The 27,804-nt window shown below is 47.8% G+C and overlaps 2 protein-coding genes across 4 annotated transcripts in view; one reads left to right on the top strand and one right to left on the bottom strand.

Moving 5' to 3' along the window:
- The first annotated feature begins 191 nt into the window (after positions 1 to 191).
- LMAN2L (lectin, mannose binding 2 like) lies at positions 192 to 22,380 on the top strand. 3 transcript variants are annotated; one of them, XM_039872526.1, is made up of 8 exons: positions 192 to 425; positions 1,654 to 1,772; positions 4,577 to 4,694; positions 5,481 to 5,563; positions 17,449 to 17,610; positions 17,703 to 17,817; positions 20,539 to 20,658; positions 20,985 to 22,380. In XM_039872526.1, exons 1-8 carry the CDS (start codon positions 200 to 202, stop codon positions 21,125 to 21,127), a joined length of 1,086 nt encoding a protein of 361 aa, XP_039728460.1. In that variant the 5' UTR covers positions 192 to 199; the 3' UTR covers positions 21,128 to 22,380. The 3 variants fall into 3 exon arrangements, with proteins under 3 accessions (XP_039728460.1, XP_039728458.1, XP_039728459.1); XM_039872524.1 differs by having other exon boundaries at positions 204 to 425; positions 20,449 to 20,658; XM_039872525.1 differs by lacking the exon at positions 17,449 to 17,610 and having other exon boundaries at positions 205 to 425.
- Positions 22,381 to 23,322: 942 nt separating this feature from the next.
- FER1L5 (fer-1 like family member 5) overlaps positions 23,323 to 27,804 on the bottom strand; it is a 39,135-nt gene continuing 34,653 nt past the window's right edge. The window contains exons 36-46 of the mRNA XM_039872639.1: positions 27,538 to 27,708; positions 27,185 to 27,333; positions 26,829 to 26,968; positions 25,666 to 25,754; positions 25,390 to 25,485; positions 25,051 to 25,192; positions 24,769 to 24,868; positions 24,502 to 24,695; positions 24,254 to 24,363; positions 23,807 to 23,954; positions 23,323 to 23,705 (exon numbers count right to left, since the gene is read on the bottom strand). Coding sequence (XP_039728573.1) covers positions 23,466 to 23,705; positions 23,807 to 23,954; positions 24,254 to 24,363; positions 24,502 to 24,695; positions 24,769 to 24,868; positions 25,051 to 25,192; positions 25,390 to 25,485; positions 25,666 to 25,754; positions 26,829 to 26,968; positions 27,185 to 27,333; positions 27,538 to 27,708 — 1,579 coding nt within the window. The 3' untranslated portion in view covers positions 23,323 to 23,465. The remainder of the gene's footprint in view (positions 23,706 to 23,806; positions 23,955 to 24,253; positions 24,364 to 24,501; positions 24,696 to 24,768; positions 24,869 to 25,050; positions 25,193 to 25,389; positions 25,486 to 25,665; positions 25,755 to 26,828; positions 26,969 to 27,184; positions 27,334 to 27,537; positions 27,709 to 27,804) is intronic.

Here is a 27,804-nt window from a genome sequence, read left to right on the forward strand (position 1 = left end):
GTATCCCACCAGGCCTTGCGGAGCGCAGGTCAAATGCAAATAAGGGAGTACAGGCATTCGGCCACGCTCCCTTCCCGGGTTGGCAAGGCAACTAAACCCAAGCCACCCAATCGGCGAGATGCTCACCTGTGGGGGCGGGGACTGAACAAGAACCAATGGGACGCGGGCCAGATGGTTTCATGGGCCAATGGTTTCTGAGATGGGGAGGGCTTTTGATGAAGGGACGGCGGTGGGAAAGATGGCGGCGACTTTGGGTCGCTCGGGGTGGTGGCGGTGTTGGGCACGACGTTTGTCGGCTCCGAATGGGCCCAGGATGTTGCTCTTTCTCCTTTTGTTGGGTTCTGGGCAGGGCCCACGGCAAGTCGGGGCGGGTCAGACGTTCGAGTACTTGAAACGGGAGCACTCGTTGTCGAAGCCCTACCAGGGTGAGGCGCCCCGGGCGAGGTGGTCGTGCGCAGGGAGGGCTTCGGGACCTGAGCTTCTCGGTAGAGGCGGGCGGCGGTGGGCTTCGTGGCCCCAGGAAACTTCTGGCGGTGGGTGGGGGCCCACCGGGACTCCCGCCGTGTTTAGGATCCAAGGGTAGGGTTCAACTTTCCGAGGCTCCCCCGCAACCTCCGCGCATTTAGCGCTGGAAGTTTCCAGTAGGTCCAAGCAAGCAGGGCTCTTGGTTCCCGCTAGCGCTAGGCCTGGACAAAGCGGGGCTCGGAGTTGGACAGGAAGAATATGGAAAGGGGAGAAGACTGAGAGTGGTAGCGATTGATGGAGGGCCACTAGCAATGAGCTCGTCTCGGGACAGAGCTGTAGATGTGCTAGAAATAAAGCAGGAGGCAGAACTGGGGTAGAACTTGGTCCGATTGAAAAAAATGAAATTCTCTTGCCAGTTAAAACACCTGCCCTTCTCCCGTGCAGGAGCCCTATTGATGAAAGAGGCTGGTACCTTTGATCTGTTTAGGGTTCACAGGCCCCTAGGCACAGATTATCAAGCAGAGAATTTATATAGTTGGCTACAAAGAGGACCAAATCAGTGCACGTGACTTAGCTAACGCAAGTCTCTTTCTCCACTGGAATGTGGGTAGGTGGACAGCAAACAAACAAAATTGAGTGCACCAGCGTTTACAGGGCCGCTAAGGGTGATTATTTATTCACTTCGCAGATACATGGAGCGCTTCCTTTTTGCTGGTCTCTGCTACTGCTGGGGTTTATACAGACACACAGTTCTCACTCTCAAGGGGCTTCGAGTCTGAGGTACCGGGTCAGGCTTGGATTATTTAAAGGAATGTGATTAAGCCTCAGAGACCTGAGAGTCAAGCTCTTTTTTGATTTAACTGGGGCATTTTTTTCTTTCATGGTGCTAAAATTTACTCACATATTAAAAGGGAAGAATGGATCTGAATTCTGGTCACTGTGGCATGGCTAAAGCGATAGCTATGATGTACTTTGGGATCTTTACCTGAGAAGGGTTTTATGAAAGGAAGGTAAAGATAGTAAGGATTTAAGATTTACGAATTACAGGAGGTTGGAGATTGACATGAAAGGGAAAAAAAAGATGACTCCAGCTTCCTGAGGGCCCGTGCTGGCTTCCTGAGGGCCCGTGCTGGCTTTCTGAACAGGTTGGTGTTAAAGGGCATGAACTGATATACTTCCTCCCTGTAGGTGTGGGCACAGGCAGTTCCTCGCTGTGGAATCTGATGGGCAGCGCCATGGTGATGACCCAGTATATCCGCCTTACCCCAGATATGCAAAGTAAACAGGGTGCCCTGTGGAACCGGGTGGTAAGACTCTTTCTCCCTCCTGTGTTGGTGACCCAAAAAGCTCAAGAAAGTTCACCAGGGACGTATTGTGACTTAATTTTACCATCTCTCCCCAGTGTTCAGTCTTATGTGGATATCAAGGGTTTTTATTTCAGAGGTTATGATGACCTTCCTAATGAAATCAGATATTTAAAGAAAGGCTCTCTGTTGCCCTAATTATAAAAAATAAGTCATTTTGATTCTGTTTTCTGAAATGTCTTTAATTTCTGATTGACCTGATCATATGACTTCTTGGAGATTAATAACTCATGTTAAATTACTTTGGAAAGTAGAAGACTGCTCTTTTAAATTTATTCCAAACTTCATCCCAGTATTCCCCCTTACCTTGTTATTTCACTTTGCAGATTCTAATTTTAAGTTTTATTTCCATGCGGAAGCCACTTTGAACCCTTGGTCATTTTACTTGTCCTTCTCTGGACCTTTTCTAGCTGCATTGTCTTCCCTGAGGTATGGCGGCAAGAAGCGAATGCAGCATTCCTGGTGCAGCTGCACTGTGATTTTGTACAAGTGTAAGATGATGCTTCCTTTTCAGTTTCCAGGGCTCTTTCTAAATCTTTTACAACTACTTTTGGGAATGACCTTGACATCCTTGATATTTTCTTTTGGGTTCTCATAAGCTAAGAACTTACTTTTCCATGGTTTTTATCATTAGTTGTAGATAAGTGAACCTCAGAAAAGGGAACTATTCTTTTCCTTGTTAACTTTACGTGCAGAGAATTTTGAAGGAGCAGAGGGAGAAGAGAAGTTTTTACGTAAGCCATTGCACAAGCTGGCGCCTTAACCCAGACTGTAGTAGTGCCAGGCTCATTTGTGGACAGAGCACAGGGCCATGTGTCCTGGTGGCAGAAGTGAAGGGCTGCCAACGGGAAGATGCAGGTTCCAGATCTAGCTGTGTCACAGACCCACCGCGCGCGTCGGCAGGCAATTAACTTCTCTCGGTCTTCAGTTTCTCCGTCTATTGGATGTGCTTCATAATAACTGTTCTATGTGCCCATGAGGGTGGTCGTGAGAATACAATGAGACCATAGACATGAAGAAGCTTAGGTAGGAGCTTATTATAATGGTTATAGAAACATGCATTGTTATGTTCTACATCTGTTATAAGGTTCGTAGATGGAGGTCTCTGGGTTACTAAATGATATATGTGCAGGGCTTGATGCTTTGCTGCCTTCTTGCTAGCTCTCTACATAAATCTTTTAGCAGTAATTGTAGTCCAGGCTCTAGTTTTCCTACCTTTTTCAGATTCCCTGCTACCTGTATGTTTTGATACCTGACTCTCAGAAAGAGCCTTGGAGTTGTTTCTGAGTTACTTGGATAGGATGCATTGGTTTGAGCAGTGGTTTGAATGTTTGGCTGTCCGTGGGAGCTGATGCCTGGTCCCACCCCCAGAGATGTTGACTTAATGGGAATGGGGTGCAGCTTGACCATTGGGCGAATCTAACGCACAGCGAGGTGTCAGAGCTGCTGCTAGACATGGCCCTGAGCTGAGCTGCAGAGCACTGCGCTGCATGGGCCAGGGTAAGCAACAGACACCTCTCGGCTTGGCGCAAGCCTCACAGGCCCTGCCCTCTTCCCAGGAGCCTGACACCTACCCAGTGGCTACGAGCAGCTTCCTGCTGCTGAGTTCCACCCTTGCCCTGAAATCTAAATGTAACAGCAGAAAGATGAGAACCGAGAATGACAACACAGGTAGGGAGATTTCAGGGTTTGTTGGTAAATTCAAAAGATTCTGCACCCTTTCATTTGGATTGTGTACTCCTACTACTAGTACTTTTGAGAGATTTCCCAGAATTAAACTGAAAACTGAAAATGACCTAACAATTTGTTGCCAAGAGCCAGAACAATCTATCTGGAGAGCCTTTGGCTGAGCCCCATGGTCTGTCCACTCCTCTTCCCTGACTTTCTTCACACACAGTGATCTTCAACCAGGAGTCTCCAAACCAAACACCCACTCTGGTTTCTACTTGGAAGCATTCACCTATTTAAAGCGCTTAACCATCCACTTACCTCCTTCTTCGTTTTCCCAAGGTTTGATACACAATTCAAAATAAGAAATAGGCCTGATTTGTACCCATGTCCATAATGTTTCCCCATCAGAGGCTGTCTGTGGTGGTGGTGATGCTGGTGGTCTTACTAGTGCGTTTGTGCCTCTTGGCCATGAGCATGAGGTTTTGGCAACTGTAACTTACTCCCTGTCATGGGAACTCTCGCTCACCCCTCAGCTTGGCATAGGACCAAGTCTAACTAATTAGAATTGTGTATAGCATCTGCTAATTATTCCCGGAAACTGTTGCATGACAACTTAGTTTTTCTTATTCATTTGCAATGAATGAGGTTTCAACCTTCCTTTAAAGCCAAGCTTTTTAGAATCTTTCTGTCAGAGAAGTGATCCTGAGCTGCAAGTGAGTTCATGCAGCCACCTATCCTCTCTGGGGTGAGCCACTGGGCTGGATGTGGGATCACGGTAGCTTTCCATGGCGTTTGCGTGTCTTCTCCAGCTTTGATGTACTGTCCTGTTTGCATTGAGAAACACTGAAGATAATTGGGAGGTTTATTCACTTTTCATATTAAATCTCACATACAGTGAAGTGGCTCAATCTGTTTAATTTTGTGACACAGATAAGTAGCAAGTCTTAGCTTTCAGTTTTAGACCTTAGCTTCACGTATCCTACATTTATGTTTCCAAGTCTGTAGACCACTGATGAGGGCTTGAAGGGTTCATATTTCATGCTTTTTCACTGACCTTGGTGTCTTTTTCACTTTAGCCATGTTTCCTGAGAGACTGGGAGTTGCAGGTGCACTTCAGAATCCATGGACAAGGGAAGAAGAATCTGCATGGGGATGGCTTGGCCATCTGGTATACCAAGGATCGGATGCAGCCAGGTATTGGGATCTTGGGTTGCTCTTGTGGAGTGTCACTGGCCTGGTTATTCATGTTTCCTCTTTTTGAGAAGGGTGCATTTCCACAATGCCAGCAATGTTCCCTCTCCCTTGATATCTGGATAAAGACTGGCCTGTTTAGTCTCTAGAATGGGGTCTGAGTCCTCGTAAACAGCTGACTTTGACTGATCCTGGGGCCATTTCTTGCTTATTAGTTCCTTCTGACTTCCCCGTGAAGTCACCTGGCCTGTTGGCTGGGTGAAGGCGCTGGCTCTCCCGAACACTGACAACTAGGTGAGTGACCCTTCAGGGGTGGCACCGGGACCGACCTCAGCACTTTTGGGTGGAGAAGAGGTATCTGTTTCCCCCTGCTGTGCAGGAGCCATTGCTCCAAGCAGAGGGCCGACTCCGCCTGATGCGACTTGGTCTCTTTTGCAACAAGAAGTTGAACTTGGGAATTCATATCTCTCTCGGGGCATGGTCGTCATCAGGTGTTTGTGAAGCAGAGTTCTTTAGGGGCACCTTAGCAACCAACTGGGACCAGGAAGCAGCTATAGTGCTAAACAGGGTTGAGCGGCCTTTTCTTCCCCGCCTTCAGTAACAAACAATTGCAGATGCTTCTTGGTGTTTGTTACAGGCCAGGCACTCTGCTGGGTGCTTTTACGTGCTTTCTCATCTTAACTGAGGCCTGGGAGTCATTTGAATTTCACTTTTTCTCCATCGTAGTGCTGTAGGATTCCTTTATCAACTCCTGCTTTATTTCATTGTTCATCTGTTCTCTCTCTCTAGGGCCTGTGTTTGGAAACATGGACAAATTTGTGGGGCTGGGAGTATTTGTAGACACCTACCCCAATGAAGAGAAGCAGCAAGAGGTAATGGCAAGTGTCAGAGCTTAGGTCAGCTACACGGACGTCTCTGTCCTCTGCCTCAGAAATGCTACTGAGGAGGGAGCAGAGGGAACAGGAAGTGAGGGTTTTGGTTCTACTTTCTTCATCTGTTGAACTTCACAAGTTAATATCTTTTTCAGGGTTTTTTCTAGAGAGAACTGTTTGTGGCACACAATCTTTGGAGAATGGCTGTCTGAACAGGGGGTTTCTCTCTAGCATTAACGGTGTTCTGCACATTAGGTGGTTGCCAGAAGTGAGCATGCTTAGCGGGTCAGTGGTTGGCTGGTCAGCCTGCCCCAGAGCAAGCTGACTTATGTCACTTGGCCCCCTGACTTAGTGCATCACTGCTGCATTCCCCTGCAGCTTGCTCACTCTGTCCGGCAATTTTTTCTTCTTCCTGTTCTCAGACCTGGACAGCAGTTCTGCTCTCCTGTAGGAAAGGCTATTGGAGGAAATGGATGAAATCTCAGCATTTGTGAGGAAACTGGTATCTGGCTGTTGGCAGAAGCATTTTGCCTCTTTTTGCAGACTCTATATGTTCTTTCATACTTTCTTAATTCTAGCAGCAGTTTAGTACTCTCTGCCCAGTGGCTCTGCCATCGGATGATGGGAAAATGATTGTGACAGGTTGTTGCTGGGTATCCTGTGGCTAAATAATATTCAGCAAGAAACACCAGATTAGGGATGGAGGTAGAACTCACTTTATTTTTACCGCAAAAGTTTATGAAAAATTTCAAACTTATAAAAAATTGGAGGAACACATCATTGTATGTGTAACACCGAGGTTTGTTTTTAACATTTCCCACAGAGTTCACCTTGGAGGAGATGCAAAGTGAGACCTCAGTCGGGAGAAGGGCCCTTTGTCGTGGGTCAGCTCAGAATTGCTTCTGGGCCCTCTTCATTCCACTGTCCATCAGCCCCTTTTAGGTGCCAGGCTCTGGGAATCAGTGAGCCAGGCCACGTGGTCCTTGCACTCAGTAGTACTGATGCATGAGAATGCTGGTAGGGGAGCTGGCTGGTACGATGGGAAAACATGGCAGCCACATTTAACCTGGGGTGGGACAGTGGTGGCGGCGGCTGTTAGGGAAGACTTCTTCCAGGAAGTGACATTGTCATTGAGGTTTGCAGAATAAGGAGCTGGTGTTTTATACAGAGGGAAAAGCATGTGTTAAGGTGATAAAGTGAGAGAAGGGGCAATGAGCGTGAGATCAAAAAGGGGGATCAGAGAGACATAAGGCTAGAGAGAGAGAGACGGGCCAGCCGTCTTGCCATGCTGCCCAATTCCAGGGGCACCATTCATGTTGTAATTCTGTTTTCCTTGGCACATTCACTGCCCGTGGAGATGGAGCAGTGTCGTCTTGGGCGGTTGGTGGTTTGGCTGTTTAGGTCAGTACCGGCACAGTCTGCACGTGTGTGGTTTGTCTTCCCCATGTGCACTGTGAGGCCAGATTCTGAAGGGCGGTGCTCCCGTTAGGGAGTCTGGAATGTATTCTAAGGGAGTAAGTGCATTAAAGGAATTTAATGGGGGCTTGTCGTGATTACGTTGGCAGCTGAGGACATGGTGGCAGTTAGAAGTACATCTAAACAAGAGGTCTGGGCTTCAGGGCATGACTAGAGTTTTAAACCTGGCCCTCTGTTTCTCCCAAAAATGAATGGTTCAGACTGTCTTGGCTTCCATTTCACCCTCAGATAGGAGCATTTCTAACATGAGAGAGCAGGTCCGATGGGCTTATTTCGTAAGAAGAGTAGCTATTACAAAAATTAGTTTCAGATGGTAAAAATTGGACTTCTTTTTCTGGCCAGCTCTTACGGTTCTCACTCTCAGCTGCACGTTGGAATTACCTGGTGAGCTTTTAAAGATATTGCTGGCCAGGAACAACCTCAGAGAATCTGATTCTGTTAGTCTTAGGTGCAGTCTAGGCAACCTTTCTTTTTCAAAGATTTCCAGGTAAGTCACGTGTACCGCCAGAATTGAGAACCCATGGGCCAAAATCATTGTTGCCTTATTATTTTATTGATTAAACAATTCTTTAAATTAAAACAAAAATTTGAAACCTAATAAAAGTAGTTTTTACTTATAAGGTGGCTGTATGTGCCAAGCACTTCGTAAATATTGTCTTCATCCTCATCACATCTCCTTGTAGCATTATTTTTTCCATGTTATCAATGAGTAAACAGAAGCTTAGAAAAGTCTCGTTCAAGGTAACAGCTGATGAAGGTGGATCCAGATTTTGAACACAGGTCCACTGGATTCCAGAGGCTGTGCTTTTAATTATGATGCTCTGTCACCTCCCATGCATTGTTTTCTTCTGCTGGGTGGATTTCCTTGAGAATGGAGACATTTATTATTCTCATATGATCTATGCAATGTCAGTCCTTAGAGCTACTCAGTGCAGAGAGTGTGGAAAGTATACTTTTCTACATCCTAACAACCTGGAACTATTTTAGAAACTAAGATCAGATGTATTTTGTTAGTGGTGTGGTTTATACTTTGATATGGTACGTAAAGGTGCCATTGTTTCAAGCACTTTTTGTGTATTATTTACTATCTTAAAAACCTTTTTAGGTAGATATGATTACTACTCCTCCGTTATAGATAAGAAACCAAAGTCCAGAAGAGTTAAAAAACTTGTCAGTGACTCTTGGTTTGACTTCAGAGACTGTTGTCTCATTATTTGGCTTTATTATTTTGAACACATAAAGAAAGGGTGACAAATAACAGTACCTTTCGAAAACTTGCAGATGTCATGTGTAGAAGATGTGCTGGATGACGAGGACAGGAGCCTGTAAGAGGGTGTAGAACATCCATCAGACCCTCAAAGTGCTGTGGTGGCAGCGTTTCTCTACTTCCTTGTTTTCTTGTTACCAAAGTGCATATGACCTTGTTACTCAACTCACTTCCTACCACATTTGCTCCTGAGGAAATACTGGGAGAATGCTAGCAACCAGTAATGCATCTGAGAAGGGCCTAGGGGGTTCAGGATGTGCATTGAGTTTAAGTTTGGCTCTGAAATCACGACAGATTATCCAAAGTCACATTACAGTTTAAGTGAGTATGTCAAGAACTTTGGTATTTGGGAATGTGGGGCACTTACTACCTGTGCCACAGTGAGGTAGCCAGATCATAAATTGTTGTTAAAATGGTAGTTGAAGAAATAGAAAATAAGAAAGAAGTAGAAAATCTGGATAAGTCTATAACAAGAGATGGAAATAGTAATTAAAAATGATTCACAAAGAAAAGCCCAGGCCCAGATGGCTTCACTGGTAAATTTTACCAAATATAGGAAATAGAATTACTACTAATTTTTCTCAATCCCTTACTAAAAATAAAAGGAAAGGACATAACCAACTCATTCTTTGAGGCCAGGATTGTTCTGATACCAAAACCAGAAAATGACATAACAAGAAAATAAGAGACCAATATCTCTCATGAATATGGATGTAAAAATTAGCAACAAAATACCAGCAAATCAAATCCAGCAACATATAAAAAGGATTATACACCATGACCAAATATATTTATTCTAGGAATTCACATTTGGTTTAATATCTGAAAATTAAAATGATAGACCGTATTACTAGAATAAAGGACAAAAACCATAGACATAGAAAAGGTATCTGAAAATTTGATACCTCTTTATGATAATAAAAACATTCGACAAAATAGGACTAGAATGGGCCTTCTGCAGCCTGATCAAGGGCATCTTTGGAAACCCCACTGACATCACACCTGGTTATAAAATACTGGTTGCTCTCCCCCCTCAGATCAGACAAGGATCTCTGCTCACCACTTCTGTTCAGCATTTGTGCTGGCAGTTCTATTTGGGGCCATTAGGCAAGAAAATAAAAAATGCCCAGATTGGAAAGGAAGAAGTAAAACTGTTTCTGTTTGTAGTTGACATGATCTTGTGTATAGAAAATCCTAAAGAAGCCATAAACTATTGGAACTAATAAATGAATTCATCAGAGTTGCAGGATGCAAGATCAACATACAAAAATCAGATGTTATTTCTATGTGCTTTTGTTGAACAGTCAGAAAATTAAAGGAAACAATTCCTGTGACACTATGGTCAAAAAGAATAAAATACTTAGAAATAAATTTAACAAAAAACCCCAATACTTTGAAAACTATGAAATACTGTTGAAAGAAATTAAGGACTCAAGTAAATGGGAAGACATTGCATGTCATAAGTGGGAAAACTTAGCATTGTTAAGATGGTGATACTCCCCACGTTGACCTACAGATTTGACGCAATCCCTGTCTCTTGCAAGCCTAGCTGGCTTCCTTGTAGAAATTGACAAGCCAATCCTAAAATCAATGAAAATTCAAGAGAACCAGAAAAACCAAAATGATCTTTCTTGCCAAAGAAGAGCAAAATTGGAGGTCTCTCTCATACGTACTGATTCAAAACTCACTACAGTGATCAAACTGTGGTGCTGGCGTGAAGTAGACATACAGGTCAATGCGATAGGTTTCAAAGTCCTGAGATAAGCCCTCAGATTTCTGAGCAGTTGATTTTTGATAAGGGCGTCAAGAAAATGTAATGGAAGAATCATCTTCTCAACAAATGGTGCTGGTACAACTGGATATCCACAGGCAGAATAATGGAGTTGTCCCCAACCTCACACCATACACTAATTTTAACTCAAAATGGATCAAAAAACTAGGTAAAAGCTAAAACTAAAATTCTTAGAAGAAAACAGGGTTAATTCTTCATGACCTTGGATTAGGCAATGGTTTCTTAGGTGTGACTCCAGAAAGAAAAACCACAAAAGAAAAAAATAGAAGGCTTCCTGAAAATTAAAAACTTTCGTGCTTTGAGGGACACCATCAAGAAGGTGAAAAGACAACCCACAGAATAACAGAAAATAAATGCAAATCATATATCTAGTAAGAGACTATATATTCTAGATTTAACTCAATAATAAAAAAGACAACCCAATTAAAAAGTGATCAAAGGATCTGAATAGATATTGCCGCAAAGAAAACACACATATGGCCAATAAACATTAAAAGACCTCAACATCATTGACCATTAGGGACCTACAGATCAAAAGCATGATGAGATGCCACTTCACACCCACTTTTGTGGCTAAAATGAAGAAGAAGAGGTGATGACAAGTGTTGGAGAGGATGCAGAGTAATTGGAACGTTCATACACTGCTGGTGGGAATGTAAAATGGAGTGGCTGTTTTGGAAAACGGGCAGTTCTTCAGATAATTAAATGGAATTTGCACGACCCAGCGATCTCACTCCCCAGTATATACCCAAGGAAAATGAAAACATATCTACACAGAGCTTTTACGTGAATGTTCAGGGTATTCATAATAGCCGGAAAATGGATACAACTCAAATGACCATCAACCGATGAGTAGCCAAACCGATGTTATGTATCCAAGCGGTAGAATATCATTCAGCATTGATACATGCTCCAATGTGGATGACCCTTGAAAGCATGCTAAATGAGAGAAACCAGTTACAAAAGACCTCATATTGTATGATCCCAGTCAAATGAACTGTAGGCAAACTATGGAGACAGTGGATAAGTGATTGCCTGGGGCTGGGTGGGGGGCTGGGAGGTAAGTGACTGCTGGTGGGTCTGAGGTTTCTTTTGGGGGCGATGAAAATGTTCTAATATTTGTTATAATCACAATCTTAACTCTGAATATCCTAAAAGCCATTGAATTATAGACTAAATAGATGAAGTGTGCAGTATGTGAATTATATCTTAGTATTGCTGTTTTGTTAAAATGCTAATTAAAACATAACCTGACCGTCTTTTCTTGGCACTTGAAGTCATCAGCTCATGGTCATCACTTCCCAGGTGCTGGTGAAAAGTTGCAGGGACCTCAGTAGCAACCCTGGAGCCGGAATGTCTTTCTGCTAAAATCAGAGTGCGAGGAGCAGAAGCCTTCTGGAAGGGGAGCACGGACGTGCAACCCTTTGCAGCCTTGTCCTCATTCTTCCCAGTGAGATGCTAGGCCTCACTCCATGGAGGGTTACAGCTGGTAGGGGACCAGGGAGAAACTCCTTGCTCTTCCCAGGTCAGGCCAGCTGGGAAGTCTAGTTTGAGGGGTTTCCCATGTTTTTTAATGTGATGATTGTTTTTCCTCCTTTGAAACTGGAAGAAAATTAACAATACTGGGCCCTTCAGTTTAAAAACACATTCCCTCCGTGGAGACCCTGGTCCCACTTGGTCTCTCTATTGTTGGTGAAGACAATCTTTAGCTTCCTAAAGACTCCAGAATGTCTTAAGTTCTCATTGTCATCTACCATGGGTGTGATTTAGGGTTTTCATTTCAGTCCCAGGTGAGGCAGTGTGTCTCCCAAGAGACCCCGTTGGAAAGCCGGTTGGGGAAGATTGGCAGGCTCTCCAGAGTGACGCAGCATTGAGGCTGGGCTTCATTGGTGAGAGCTAGTTTTCGAGGGAAGTTGAAATGTGCGACTTTCTGCTGGAACTGAGTGAAGGCGAGGAGAAGGTGATGTTTATGGGACAGTGACGGAGAGGGGAAGGAGGGAGCAGGCACACTCCCCTCTGGGTTCTTTACCTTTTGAGGTTGCCCCTTTGGAGAATACAGTGAATGGAGTGAGCCCACAGAAAGCTGCTGGCACCTGGGGGATTTTACGTACAGTTTTTGGAGGTTCATAGATCTGCTCCACAGAGGAAAACTATAGACAAGTTTGTCTCGTTCACAAGAAGCACTTATGTGCTGTCAGGCTGTGCTTTGAATATGGGGAGATGGGCCCCGGGACTTCAGTGTTTGGTATTTGGGCATGTCTCGTTTTGTTTATTGATTTTAGAGCACTATTTAGGTCCTCAAATGACATCATTTGGCTTTTGTTCTAGTGGGGTCTCAACTAGGATAAATGGAATTACAGTCACTTCTATGAATTTAAGAGACCATGATATTGTTCACGTGTGTGAAGGCGTTCTAGCATCAGAAGGCTGGAGGCACCCCTTTTATGTATTCTTAAGAGGAGGAGGTTTAAGCCTTGGGGACAGAGTCACCAGTGTAGGTCAGTAGTAATTTGGGGCCTTGTCATGCTACTCGATAATGCGGTAGTCTCACTGATCGCACTCTGTGTAGAATGGGTTCCCATGTAAAGCATTAGTTGGACGAAGGTTTCTGTAGGACTAGCAACTTACAGACTTGTCAGTCTGAAAAGTGTCCCTTTGTGGAAGTGGCAGTGAATGTGTTCCACCAGTTGTCTGAGGGGAGGATCAAATGGAGGTGTGAGGGAGGTGTTGTAGAAGAGGCATTTGTTAATTCTTATTTTTATATAAAAGCTTGTTACAGGAAAATCAGAAAAGGCTAAAACAAAAGCAAAACTATGAACATCTTTTTAAAAGCAACTTTGCATCATATGAACATACTGTTTTTTTTAAACTTCTAATTTTGAAACTTTTTAGATATATAGAAAAATTGAGAGTATGGTAAATACTAGGTACAGATTCATCTTTTTTAAAATTTTGATATAATTTCAGACTTATAGATAAGTCCTAAGAATACAGCAAATAATTCTGGGGTGCTCAGATTCCCCAAAATGTTTTACTGCGTTTGCTTCGTCCTTTTCCTTTACTTCTCTGTGTGTGTCTATCTATATTTCTCTGTGTTTCAGGGTCTCTGCAGTTTGGAGACCTAGTTTTGTTTTAGATTTTTGGTTTTGTACCTCCCAGCATGTCCTAAGTAAGCACTTTTCCTTAGTGATAGATGCAGAGAGCAGAGTAGCACAGTGACGGAGCCAGGGCCGTGGGGCCAGACTGCCTGTTTCACTGCTTGCCATCTGTATTCTCTTAAGCATTCCCTTACCTGTGAAATGGGAGACTAATACCACAACCCCCTGCTTGTGGTAATTAAGGGAATGCATATGTGCACTTTACTGAGTACAGTGCCTGGCACAGAGCAAGCTCTCAGAAAATGCTGGCTGTTCTTACCGCTAAATGACATTCATAAGGGATATTGTGCAGACATCTGGGCAGTAGCTGTTTTGCCTCTGTTCCCTCCTCTCCCACCGTCCTTTTCTTCATATCCAGGTTCCAGAGAACAGACATGGCTGGCTTACTCAGCTACAGGATGGTTTAGTTGGAAAAACCGCCCTAAAGCGCGGCTCCCAAATGCTCCCATGTTCACAAGCTCATGTCGCTTGGTGATAGGGTTTCACGGCTCTCAGAGTGGGAACAATGAGGTGACTTTTCATAAATGCCAGGTGTTTTATTATGACATTACATAGTTCTTTTTTTTTTTATGTTAAAGTGTTCCTTTAAAAAATGATGTTTATAAAGATGGTTGTTCTGTCATTATTGTATTTTAGTATATTTAGTAGATCAAAAACCCCAAAAAGGCAAACCTATTAATCCCCAAATATTTTTGGAGATTTTAATGGTCCATGGCTGTTTGGCTTTGTGCTTACATGCGAATACCTGTGAACACTGTTTCTGTCTAGAAGTTTATTAATTTTGTCGCAGATTGAATGAACACTTGTTGACTCCCCACTGAATGCTGGATACTGTACTCGATGCTTTGCATGTCTCATGTTGTCTTCATCATTCACCCTGTGAGCACATTACTCCCTCTGCTTCCACTGAGGAGACAGTCTGAGAGAGCTGCTGGGACCCACGCAGGGCTGTGCAGCTGCAAGTGGCGTGCCCACAGTTAGAGCGTGTCTCCCCACCCCCTGGTCATGGGTGCATGGGCTGCAGGTTTCGGCCATGCGGGGTGGCAGTGCAGGCCCCATAAACCACGGGCCTCCTTTCAGTGGAGATTTGCCAAAGGCGCAGCCACTATGTAGAGAAAGAGGCTTTCTTTTAAGTGGCCTTGTAGGACAAAAATGTAGAAACATCTTTCTGCCCTATAGACAATGGCCATTTGCACAACAGCCTGGAGTTCCTAATTGTTGATGACTCTTAAATTAGGAATGCAACCACCACTTTTGCCTGAGTCAGTGACCCCTCGGTTCTACCTACACATAGGCCGCCTTCCAAGGAGAGGAAATTGCTGCTTTGCGAATTAGCAGCTACCCAAGAAACACCTCACAAACACTGGGCATAGAAAATAAGGTCCATTGAAAGACTTACTACTAGAGTGAGGGACAGAGCCGGACCGGGTCACAAGGTGCTGAAGTTGACAGGCTCCAGGAGCTCCACAGCTGTGGGGCTCAGCCTCTAGTGCAGTGTTTCTTAAATTTGGCTACACAACACAGGCATCCGTGGTACTTTTAAGAAAGAATCCTCTGTCCTACTCTTGACCTCCTGGATGGGCCTATGACTGAGGGGCGCCTGTGGCTGTGCTGCTGAAAGCTCCCCAGGTGACCCTGAGGCCACAGCTTTCCTGTGGCTGTTACCTGGGTAACTGGGCACCCAGCAGCCTCAGGTTGAGGATGGTTGTCCTGGGCATGCTCATGAGCACTACAGTTTAGCCTGTGGTCACAGGTGGTTGAGTGCTGCGTGAAGCCAGCCTCGGGGTCATCGGTCCTTGGAGCATGACACTCCTTCCTCTGCTACTGTTCCTCAGAAGAGTTTCGTGTCAAGCCCATTTCTGTACAGTGTTTGATGCCATGCCCGTGGAGCCCTTGCTTTAGATGTTAGTCATAGAAGCGAAGGTCCATGGCAATTTGGTCACCCCCTGACCAAATTGCCACCCTGTAGTCCTGCACGTACGTAGTCCACTGGTGGCCCATGCAGACCTGCTGGCGCCTACCTGGAGGCCCACCCTGCACTCCTCTGTGGCTTCTGCCCAAGCTCACCCCAGCCTCCTCACCAGCTGAATTTCTCGTCCATAAACACGCCACCCCCATGTTGCCAGTGGACCCTCTACCTACCTGGGTCTCAGCTTAGAGGCCATCTCCTCATCAGTCCCTGTTGTAGTGCCTCTTTTATTTTCATCAGAGCGTTTATCACTGTCTGAAATTTTATTTACTTATTTATTGTTTGTCTCTTCCACTGTGATGTCAGCTCCTTGAGAGCAAATGCCTGTCTTGTTTCCCATTAAAGCCCAGCATCTGGAACAGTGCTTGGCCCATCAGGTGCCCATAAAGTGTCAGAGGGAGGATTGTTCTGGGCTCTACACCTTCGCCCCCTCCGCATGGGGCAGGGCTTACTTGAGCCTATGTAAGGTGTCTCTTGTTGCTAGAACTGTAGCAGTTTTCTGGAGCAAAACTGAATACCCTTGAGCCTGATGATTTTTCTAAACCTGTCGTGTTACAACGCTCCCATGGAGCTTTTCCTTGCCCATATGCAGGTTAGTGTGACAAGACCTATTAGGGTTAGCGTTAACTTCATAGCCTCTCAGATGGTGGGCTTTTTGTCTTTCTGGCTAGAGCTATATCCTGAGGTCCTGGGCAGGAAAGGACACCTTGAATTTGGAAGAACTTAGCCCTGTTTGTCACTCCTGTCCCTTTGCTACAGAAATACTGCAGTCTAGGTACAGACCAACTCGATGTCTGCAGAATGTCCCCTGACTCTGAGTCATAAGTGGGGCCTGCTTGGATGGTGTGGCACCTTGTGTTTTATGAAGCATCTGAAAGCTTCAGGGCTTTAGAGCGGTCTTCCTAGGGGGCCCCTTTGAGGGTCTGGTGACAGTTACACACCCTCTCCTCAGAAGGTGTACAAGCATCTGTGCATATCGTTTTGCCTATAATTTTGAGGGGTGTAAGGATTTGAATGCCCTCCATGTACCCTAAGATTCTGCATGGGGAATGAAGTCAGTTTGCTTATCTACCACAGCTGGCACTCAGCTCTCCCATGCTGTTTCTTTCTGACTTGGTCTCCTGTCTTCTGTGCCCTTTCTTGTTTTATAATAACCTGCTGGACCCTCTCAGGCCCAGAAGAGGCGATATTCTCCAGGAGTCCAGGTACTCAGTTCTTGACACCCATGGCCATCCCTGACTCCCTGTGTGTCCATCTACCATTCACTACTGTTTAGAATCCATGTCTCAAGGGTCACCAGTCTCTGATTTCGAGTGCATCTTCACCTTGCATGTTGACTGTTGAGGGCGGTGAAGAACTCGCCGAGGAAGTGGCATGTCGTGTCTCCTCGCCTCTCTTCTGCACTGCCCAGCACTGGGCTGCTCTGGAGCGCTTATTAGCTCATTCATTACCTCTGAGAAGGAGTTTGCTCTTAAATGCTATTGGAGGGGGAGGGACTTTGAAGTAGGTAGAAAATAGGTGGGATCTGGGAAACTTGCAGTGGGGGGACCTTGCTCCAAATATCACATTGGGAGAAGTTGTGTGGGGCTGAAGCTGAGTGGGCTGGAAGGTCTTTGCCTGAGAACAGCCATTGTGGCTGGAGAACAGCATCTGGCAACCTGGCTCTGGCAGTGCCCTCTTGGGGTCCTAGTCCTTTAGCATTGTGTGCTTAGAGGGTTTTAGGATTTGAAAGGAGCTATCCTGAATGGAAAGGTTTTCCTGATTAGACAAGTATTTTCAGAATACCTGCTGTGTCCAAGACACCCTGGGGGAAGGGATAGTGCCGAGGTAGAAACATACAAGACGCATGGTGAGTGATTTTCTTCTTCAGGAAGTTGACATGGCATCTGGATAGATAGACACATATGCATAAAATGAAAGTCATTGGTCTCGGGCAGAATACCCGTGCCCAGCAGGGACCCCTGGGAGGGTTCATGCCAGACGCCAGAGTCTCGGGCCCTTTCACCCACCGAGTCTGTGGCACAGAGGCTTCCTGAAGGCGGGGGCAGAGTCAGTCACTTCCTGGGCCATGTCCCTTGGGTGACCATCTGAGTGTGGCATCTTGGGGGCCACTGGCAGTGAGTCTGAGTGGTCATCTGGTCACTGTAGAACTCAGCTTGTAGTGCACTATCCTTGTCACCATTGGCACAGGCATGTCTGAAGGTGCTTCCTTTGCTTTCCCAGCGAGTGTTTCCCTACATCTCTGCCATGGTGAACAACGGCTCCCTCAGCTATGATCATGAGCGGGATGGGAGGCCAACAGAGCTGGGGGGCTGTACAGCCATTGTGCGCAACCTCCATTATGACACCTTCCTTGTGATCCGCTATGTCAAGAGGCATTTGACGGTGAGTCTCTGTTCTGGACCAGCTGGCAGTGTGAGCTGTCTGGCTCCTGCTCCTATGGCCTGGCCCTGATCTCTCTCTTCTCTCTGTTCTAGATTATGATGGACATTGACGGCAAGCACGAGTGGAGGGACTGCATCGAGGTGCCTGGGGTCCGCCTGCCCCGGGGCTACTACTTCGGCACCTCCTCCATCACCGGGGACCTCTCGGGTACCACACGTACACACCTTACTTGCCTTGACTGAGGTCACGTCTCAGAAGCCAGGCCTCAGCTTCTCAGAGGAAGCCAGATGAATGGGGCTCTGGGAGGCAGGTGCCCTGGGAGTGTTTATCGTCCTGCACCTCATACCCAGTCCCTTAACGCCCTAGGCTGAGGCCGTCCTCGGATAGTTGTCTCAGGAGATGGTCGGTGCCAAGGGACGGCAGCGTTTGCCCCCTCACAGAGCCCGCCCTCCAGCCTGGGTTTGGGGTCTGCACTCTCCCATCACTGATGCTGCCATTCTGGTCAGGCTCCTCCCCTTCCTGACATGCTTGGGACCCTTTCCCTTAAGCAGACCTCCCCACGATGCTGCTACCCTCTCTCACTGACCCCCAGACACTTCTTCGTATTCAGATTTCTGAATGTGTTGTGTGTACAGATGCTCCTGCTTCCGGCTCTCCCGCTCTTGGCATGCTGCCTTGGCCCTGAGTCTCTGCCACGGTGTTAGCTGTCTCGTGAAAGTTACTTCTGTGTCTTTGCCATGTGTGGCACTCTGTTCTCAGCCCTGGCTCTGTAGCCTCTGTCAGCTTGTCTGACCAGTCACTCTTAAGCTCTTGCCTGCTGTAATGGATGTGGCACTCACAAGTGCCTGCTATCTGTGCTTTCCTATCTCCTTGGGGTTTTCTACCTCCTTGTCCTAATTTGTGTCTTCTTCTATGTGCTTGTTCTCTCCTGGGCTTTAGCTCAAATCATATGTCGAGAAGAAGTAAAAAAAAAAAAAAAAAATAGACTTTTGAGTTTTTGGACCTAATTTATTATGAGTAAAGCTAACGTGGAATAGAATTTTCTTGTGACAAAGAAGAGAGGCAAACACCTATCTGAAGTAGGCAGCAGCTACTCAGTTCCAGCCATTATTGCCAAGAAAAATGTGGTCTCAGTGAGGCCATGGCTTCCAGTTTTCAAGAGAATCCAGGAATCTGGATTTTTAAAAGGAAATCTAATTTTTCAAATCCTGGCAACTGATTTTTTTTGAGGATGTGATTTCCATACTACAGAAGTACATAGCTTGAAGAGTTTTCACTGATATTTACACCTGTGTCATCACCGTCACAGCCAAGACACAGAACGTTTCCATCCCTGCAAAGTTCTCTGTGCCCCTTTGCTGTACCCGCCCTCCCCTGCCTCCACCCCCAGCTCCAGGTAGCATGCTTTCTGTCACTTAAAGATGTTAGTTTTTGGCCACTAGGTTCTGAATACTGTGCAGGCAGGCTGAAGCTGGAAGACAGAGCTCTTCCTGGCACAGGGACAAGAGGCACAAGCTTTAGATCTTTGCAATGTAATCTTGTAATGTGACCCAGTTGAAAGAGATCTCCTTGTCTACTATGGTTTCTCTCTGAGCGTACAGGTTTCTGGGACCTGCTTTCAGTTAACTTGACGATGTACTTTTCAGTGGGAAGTTGTTTCTAGCTGTTAGCAGTGGCCAAAGAGAATAATCACTTCTTTGTTTATCCTAAGGTGTCCTTTGCTCTTGGCTTTTGGTGGCGATGCCTAGGATATTAAGTCTGTGATCTGCATCCTTCTCTTAAGATCTCTCCTGTTGGTACCTTCTTGCTGTAACTCAGTGGATTGTTGAAAATGGCTGAGAAAGTTGGGCGCACCTTAGCTGTCTCAGCCCTGGTACCTCTCATAGGCTTGGATAAGGGCTACTGCGAATTCAAGAATTGTTAGGAGGATGGGGATAATACATTGTGAGGGGCGTTGCCCTGGCCTTTTATCCTGTCCATGGTTTAAACTCAGTCCTGACAGTGAAAACATTTTTCTGTTTGAAGGCAAATCTAGTTTTTTCATGTCTGCTAAAGATTCTAAGAGTCCAAATAGGTGTGGAAGCCATCCTAGTAATAGAAATGATAAGAAGCCCGGTCCCTGGGGACCAACCAAGCAGCCATGAGCTCCCTGGCACTCAGGTTTGTGGTCCCTGAAGACCAGTCACCACTGAGAGGAACAAGAGCTTGGAGAAATGGCAGGTTCGAGACAGGAAGTGTACAAGCAAGACTTCCCAGAAGAGCCAGGAAGATAATCCTAACTTCTGAGTTCATATAAAAGGGCTCAGGAGCCAACCGAACAGGCTCCCATGGGACCAAGATCAGTCGAGTTGAACATCAAAATGTACAGCTTCAGTGTGGTGCAACGCATCGAATGTGTCTGAATCAGTGAGTTTATAATGACACTTTAAAGAGATAAAAATCAAGCCCCTAATTCCTTGATCCTTTCTCTCATAGTTACTAGTGAGATTCAGGGGTCAGTTTCAAGAAGCTACAAAGCATTAGGCCCAGTCCAGAGGGGAAATGTGTCCGGTAGCTGTGCCCTGCTTGCAGCTGTCACACAGCTGCCGGAGGCCCACTCCTGTGTTGCCTGTGCATGTTATCGCCACTAAAGGGGTTGCAGTGCTGCTGGCCTCACTGGGCTGGAAGGTTTTATGTAGCATATGGGATTTCATTTTAGTGTTGTCTCTACATTTTTAAATTATGCAGGTAATGCATACTTGTTGATAAAAACTTTAAATACAGAATAATAGAGAATATTCCCCATTCCCTTGCCTTATTTTTACATGGGAAAATAGAGGTTTCACTTATTTTTTTAAGGTCCCTGCCAGTTAGCTGTGCACCAGAAGCTGGAACCAAGATGCTCCAATCCGCGTCTGCAGGGCCTGAGTATCCTTGTTCTCTTCCTAGACAACCACGACCTTGTCTCCCTGAAGCTGTTTGAGCTGACAGTGGAGAGAACCCCAGAAGAGGAGAAGCTTCATCGAGATGTCTTCCTGCCCTCGGTCGACAACATGAAGCTACCTGCAAGTGAGCATGGGGACCCTGGGGACAGCCCATGAAGGGGAGGGCCATAGCGCTGGGGGCAGTCAGAGGTGACCTGCACCTACCCTTAGCAGGGCTTCTCCCTGTTCTGCCCCTGAGGAATACAGAGCACTAGCACCTGCTTGTCACTTATCTCCTGGTTACAGATGAGCAGGATAAGGCTGCTGCATTTTAAACTGAGGCACCTGGAAAGGGAGAATCTGGGCTTTAGCCCCTGAAAAGGGCTCAGAGCCTGGGGGTGGCTTGTGGGGCAGTCTTTCCCAACAGGGTAGGCTCCCTGGTGCTGACTTGCTTCTCTCTCACTTCCTCAGTGACAGCCCCACTGCCACCCCTGAGTGGCCTGGCCCTCTTCCTCATTGTCTTCTTCTCTCTGGTGTTTTCCGTATTTGCCATTGTCATCGGGATCATACTCTATAACAAGTGGCAGGAACAGAGCCGAAAGCGTTTCTACTGAGCCCTAAAGTGCCACTGCCACCTCTGTGGCTATCACCGTGAGGGATGGGAGGAGCAGGTGCTGGCCTGAGCACACAGCCCAGCGGTCATCTTCAGTCTCCAGCAACTGGTCAGGGACTCTGTTCTGTCACTAGAGCTTTGAATGCAGGGACACGGTCATCTGTGGGCCCTCTGACTCGTTCAGGAAGCCCACCCCCCAGGGCCATGCTGTGACGTGCCTTTCCCTGCAGTCCTCCCCTGGGAGCTTGAGGGGTGGAGATAGTATCTGCTGCTGTGATGCCAAGATCACAGAAAAGGACTCCAAAGCCCGGGCTGCCTTGGCGTTGGACTCAGGATCCTCATGCTTCATGTTTAAACCTTCCAAGATCTCCTCGTACCTTCCCACCGTTTGTTTTCTGTTTTTTGCTTTTTGTCTGAGCCTCTGTCCACCTGGCAGCATCCTTGGAATCTGGATGGAAACTTCTGCCCCCCTACCCCAATGCAGCCTGGGCTGGAAGCCATTCGATGCCTCTCTTTTGGGGCTGGGGCTACAAAACAGATGCATTTCACTAACCCTCATGAACTAGCCGGAGGGGAGGGCTTTCTGCTTTGGCTCGCTGCTCTGGCCTTTGTTGGTCAGCATGGCCCTTGGTTCTGTTGGTGTGTTTGCGGCCTTTCCAGGTAGGTCCCGTTAGGTCCTCAGTCATGTTTAGCTGGAAGTTGCTGTGCAAGTGAGTAAGCTTGGAAGATTTCATGAATGCGGTGGGACTGATCCTGACAGTGACCAGCTCCAGGGTTTGGCACCAAAAGCAGCATTTGCTGTATGATTCGACCACGTGGAGATGTTCCTGTCCCATCCAGAGCCTGGTAGCTGCATGTTTTGTGTCTGTCGTGATCTTTGGCCTCTGCTCTGCATGTTCAGAATGTAAGGAAGCTTTCTTCCTACAGCCTTGGCCAGTACCCCCAGGAGGAAGTCTGGCTTCTCTCCTCCTAATGGATGAGAAAGAGGTGCTGTGTTCATTGCAAATCTGAGCACGGTAGAGACCCAGTTATCTGTGCCTGGGAGTGTTTGTTGTCACTGAGCACCAGAGCCTGAGTGTCACTCTTCTAGGGTCGCCCTTATTCCACTGCCTTATTTGACAAGGGATCATGTGCTGCTCCCCTGTCTGCCCTGTGATGGAATTGACTCCAGAAGGTTGGAGCTCTGAGCTCTCCAGTCATGTACTTCTGTAGCCTGAGGGAATTCGTAAAATGGCTGATGGAAACCAAACAAGAGCTTCTGACTTTGATGTCCTTCCTTCTAGGTGTGGGTCTGGGGGAGGGTCCAGGGCATTTTTCTGAGCCCCAAGCCCTTCAGTCCTTGCCCTATATCCTGGGTTGGGAGACCCTCAGCTCAGCCCATAAGAGAGGAAGGGTCCCCTTGGCTTGGTGTGGGTTTTCATTTCATCCTTTCCAGGTACTTAAGGAAGCTCCTGGCAGACTGTGGTGGGGTCGGGGTGGGGACCTCCTAACACCTCCCCAACAGCAGCAGCAGAGTTCCAGGCTAATGGCTGTTTTGTCTTTTTTGAGTTCAAGAGGAGATGGGATAGACCCTTGTAGTGGACGGCTTGGGTGAGCTCCTGAGATGGGGGGCAGTGGTGCAGGAGGAGGGTCTCAGCAGGGGAGGGGTGTGTGAGAGAGCTCAAACTTGTGGGTTTTGTGTGAACCCAGCTCATGATGCCCTGGGGCTTTTTAAAGAGGTGGGGAGCCCTGAGATGCAACTTCACCCAGCCCTGCTGCCTTAGGGAGGCATGGGGTGCTGGCAGGCTGTCTGACCCAGCTCCGTGTGTCTTGCCCTAGCTCTTTTTGTTCTAGAAATAAATATTTCCCTCCATGAATAAGGCCGAGTAGGTGTGTCCTAGAGGAGCGCTGTGCCAGTCTGTGGCGTGGCTGTTTTATGCACACACATCAAAGGTGAGACCGTGTCCTTGGCCCTCTGCTTACCCCATGGAGCCACTTCTCTCCTCACAGTCATCACCCTTTCCCTGTTTCTCTCTGACTTCCCAGTCTATTAGAGTGGAGGAAACCCTGAAGGCTAGAGGTGATAGGTGACATTCTTCCCTGTCCTTATCTTATCTGAAAGGCTGGCATTTCAGCCTTTCATATTATCTTCAACCCCCAAATGACAAGGTGGCTCTCTTTTACAAAGTTTATTTCAGTGGAAGATTACAACTTTGCCCTTCTTGGCAAAAGTAGTTTCTGTACAGAATGGCCAGAATATCCTAGTTCCTTGTTGTTCTAGAAGACAGAAACAGGAACTGGTGGGAGCCCCAGGGCAGGGCTGACAGTGGGCAGAGCAAAGCCAGGTAGACCCTGGCAAATTAGCCCTGTGGGGCTGGAAGTTCTGGAAAAATATCTTGCAGGTGATTTATGGGTCCCTGGAGGAGTTTCAGCTCATGGTTTGTTGTAGGTTCTATTGTAGGCTCTCGGTTCAGATGCTGGGTGACGAGGACGGAAGAGTTGTTATGGCTGGCGTTTAGTGAATTAATGATGTTGTTGACTATTGTAATGGGCGAATTCAGCCGAAGTTTAGGTTTGACCCAGTCCATGGCCAAATAGTTCTAGGGAGAACAGGCAACAATTAGCCTGAGGGTGCAACCGGGAGGCTCTCCAGAGTTAGCCAAAGAGCAACTAGTGCCTTTGTCCCTGTCCCCACACTCACCGGAGCTGAATACATGAAGTTGAACAGTATAAGCCCCATAATCAATATGATTGAGACTACTGTGATTTTGAAGCGGTAGCGTTTCCAGAAAATACGGAGGATGTTTTTAATGGGTGATTGAAGCCATGACAGCAAGGTGGTGGTGCGTCTGTCCGTGAGCAGAGTTGATGTCAGAGAGTGAAGGGCAGAGGGGACTTTCAGGTCAGGTTATTCAGAGCAAAGAACTTACTTCTAAAAAGCAGCTTTGGCCCTCCACCCTACTTTCACCCCCACCCATGGCTGCTCTCTCCCACATGACTGTGTGTTGAGCTGGGTAGTGGGAAATCATCACTCTGCTCCACCGTCTGCCTACTGGTCACTTCCCCTACATATTGCCGGGTCAGCAGCTTGGCCTTGTGAACGAGGGTCGGGAGGGAAGGTGGCACATCTGCCCCGCGGGACCCTTACAGTGGGGGGTGAAGTGTAGGGTACTGGTTGGGTTCTGACTGCCCACGTCCTGCTGGCCGGATCAAGGCTTCCTTCTCTGTCAGAATCTCCAGTGTCATCTTCACTTTACCCTAGAAATACCACCATTATGATGGATGAGCCTCCTCTTCCATGAAGGAAAAGGGATGCAGTTAAGGCCCCCGGGTCTGTTAGAGCTGAGGGGCTGGGCACACCAGTCCTGTGCAGTAGACACTTTCCCCAGCTCCTACCGACAAGCGCCATTTGCCATCCTCAAGGACCTGGCAAGGCCACCAGCCAGTTACAGTTTTCTTCTTGAAGAGGGAGAAGTGCTCGTGCCGGAGGAAATAGGGCCACTTCGGCTCCGCATCCATCATCCTGGCAGAGCACAGCTTGGCATGCCGGGCTGGGAGAGGCATGTCCGACAGATCCAGCTCTAGGACCCCTGAGCCCAGAGAAATGCTGTCACAAGAGGAGTTCCCTGTCCCGAGGTCACGGGCCCTGTACCAGGATCTCACCTAGGAAGTCATCCATGGAGAAGAAATCATTGTCCCAGACCTGGATGATGAGCCGAGCTGGGAACTTCATCACTGTGGGATCCAGGCTCCATATGTAGTCCTGGGGGATGGCAGAGGAGTGTGTTATTGCCAGTCGTCTTTGAGAGTCTCCTTGGCCACCTTAGGAGCCCACTACTCAGCCTGATGGACTGTTGGGGGAGAGGGTTTGTGCCTGGGGCTTCTGATGCAGCACATAAGTCTCTGAAGCGGGAGGAGGAAGGGAAGCTGCCTTGCTCGCGTTACCTTCTGGCTCAGGACGCATACTTGCTCCGCTGCCAGGTAGTCCAAGGTGAAGATGAACCGCCAGTTGAAGCTGCCTTCCCCAGTCAGGGAGCTATAGTGGACATCTGTCTTCTGCATGTCCTTCTCTAGCCCGAATAGCCACCTGGGGCCAGAGTCCTCTCACCTGGGGTCCGTGTGCACTGTCCCCATTCCCAAGTTGGAGCCCTGTGGGAAGGGCTGCCCATCTGACACCAGATGCAGTGGCAGTGGACAAGTGTCAGCCCAGGACAAGGAGGACCCTTAGGAAAGCAGAACTGGGAGACTCTAGAAACTCCTGGGGTCCTTCCTGCTTGGCCTCACCCTTTGACATAGATGTCACTTATCATCTCGTTGCTTAAGGTGATGTTCTTCAGGTCCACCTGGGCAGTTTCCCAGATGATGCAGCGTAGCTCGTACCTGAAGCCAGGGCAGCCTTGGTGAGGGGGAGAGGCCTGGGGAAGGGGGTCGCCTCCCAAGCCCTCCATCATGCTGAACTGGGAGGCTCGGGAGGGAAGCCCCAGGGATCCCATGCCCAATGCCGGGAACACCAGCGCCCGCACCTGGGGAGGCTACCCTGGCAAGCACACCCACACCCACCTTTTAGGCTTCCTGGGCATGATGTCGACAGGGGGGCCAGGAGGCCCCAGCTTCTTGGGGAAGATGTCCACCCACATTTGCACCTTTCCCTGGAGCGGAGATGGGTTAGCTGCTGGGGTTCACTAGCCTCTGTCCTCACGTGCTGACCTGGGGAGCCCCATCCCAGGTTCTGAGGTCTGGAGGCCATGTTCCCAGCACTGAGGAGTGGGGTGCAGGGTCTGTGAGGTGGAATGACTTCAGACAGGAAGTCAGGTCACCCTCCCATCATCCTCCCCTTTTTCTTTTTTTTGGCTGGGAGAACAGTGCAGTCAGATTGGTAGTATATGATGGCTTCAAGGCTGATGGCTATGATGTCGGCATGTCACTTGTGACTTGGGTCTGAAGTATTAATGCCATTTGGCAGTTGAGGCTGGAAGCCTCTGGAGGGCTCCTGAATGGGGTTGGGGCTTCAGTTATTAACCAGCTTTGTGGCCCTAAGCGAGTGTAAATTAGATAGCCTGGCTAGTTCAATTTAGGATGAATAACCACATCAGAAGGATATGAAGCTAAAGCACAGAGGTCTAAGAAAAAGATGAAATGGTGAGAGAAAAAGGAAAAGGGTGGAAATGCTAACATTGGAAGAAACAAATACATTCTTTCAAAGTATATGACCTAATTTCTATTTTTTTGAAGTTGACCCCATTTGAGAAACCAGGTTTAATGAGAATGCTTTTTAAAAAAAATGCTCAGCAGAACTTTTTGTCTCAAATGTGCTATCAGCTTGAGAATGCGGAGAATGGGGTGAGCCATTCTGTCAGCCATGGGGTTTTTAGCCCTTCTCTTTGGGGCTTCTTGCCACAAGGAAACACAACCTGTAATAACAGCCACACCACAGTTATGGTGTCTGCATGCCGACCCCTGGTGCTGCTGCCCCACCTCCCTCAAGAGACAGGTGGTGCTGGCATTGGCTGCTAGGTGCCTCAGCATATCCTGCTGTAGCAGATGGATGCAGCTGACTCTCTCCTTCCTAAGTGGCACTGGAACTTCTTACTTATTGACGTGAGAATGGGTGTGTCTTCTGCATGTGTGCATCTGAGTACTTGGTCTCTCCTTCCCTTTGTCCAAGGCTCCATCCTGGGTGATGGGTTCCCCTGTCTCCCGATCCAGCTTCTGAGGTTACATACCTGGTCGATGCCTGGCTGGCTGTCACTGTACAGTGTGCGGGTCTCCACGTGCTCAGGTACCAGCCCCTGGGTGTGCAGGAGGTGCAGAGCCAGGCGCTCCTTCTTAGGTCCAAAGTAACGAGCACTAGGGGGCTTGGGCTCTAGATTGGAGGGGGCAGAAGGAGGAGGTCCCGGATCATTAGCCTTCCCCTCTTACAGGGAGCCCCCACCTTCCTGTGCCCAGCTAGGACAGTGGCCATGGTCACCCCCCACAGAAGGAAGGGGGAAAGGGGGTGCTGCCTGGGGAATCCTTTCACCCTGAAGCATCCCTAGTTTGAGGCCTGGGTCTGCACTCTCTGGCAGTGAGCCCTGCTTACCAAAGCGTTGAAGCTTGAACTTCCTCCCATTGTAAAAAACAGAGTCACCATTGGGGTTGAACAGAGGCGGAGGCAGTCCTTTCCGCTTGGCATGGTGTTCCAGGAGGAAGCTTGGGAGCACCTGATCCCGCCACCTGAAGGGCCCTGACCTGGAGAGGTGTGAGAAGAAATGATGGAAGGTGTGGGTCCTAGAGAACATGCTCCTTGGAGCTGCAGGTGCCCAGTGGCGGGAGTAGGGGGAGACAGGTTTGGGCCCTGGGTCCCCAGCCCAGGATGCAGGCCTCTAAGAAGGAAGCTATGAGTTCACTCTGCCACCCGTCCCTGCATCCTTGCCCTGGGTCAGGCCCTCTCACTGGCAGTACGATTGGGAGAGCCCACAGCGAGCTCCAAAGCCAGACAGGAGCCGGTTTTCGAGGTCGATGACAGTGGTTCCAATCTTATCATCAGGTGAGAACAGGTCAAAGTCATACAGCTGGACCTCCAGGTCCTTCTCCAGGGGGATGGTGCAACTCAGCTCGAACATCCTGCGGGGGGGCGGATGCAGACCCTGGCCCATGTTACCTACATGCCTCCCATCCAGCATCTCAGCCAGGGGCCCCTGTTCCGCCTCCTTGTTTGGT

The sequence above is a fragment of the Pteropus medius genome, unplaced genomic scaffold, assembly GCF_902729225.1.
Source record: "Pteropus medius unplaced genomic scaffold, Ma_sr-lr_union100, whole genome shotgun sequence".
In the NCBI taxonomy this organism is placed as follows: domain Eukaryota; kingdom Metazoa; phylum Chordata; class Mammalia; order Chiroptera; family Pteropodidae; genus Pteropus; species Pteropus medius.

What these genes read in the sequence shown, in the direction of transcription:
- LMAN2L (XM_039872524.1), top strand. Translation starts at nt 239, where the DNA reads ATGGCGGCGACTTTGGGTCGCTCGGGGTGGTGGCGGTGTTGGGCACGA. An exon ending in GTTGTCGAAGCCCTACCAGG is followed by an intron (nt 426 to 1,653) that starts GTGAGGCGCCCC and finishes TCCTCCCTGTAG; the next exon opens with GTGTGGGCACAGGCAGTTCC. An exon ending in ATGAAGAGAAGCAGCAAGAG is followed by an intron (nt 5,564 to 17,448) that starts GTAATGGCAAGT and finishes TTGCTTTCCCAG; the next exon opens with CGAGTGTTTCCCTACATCTC.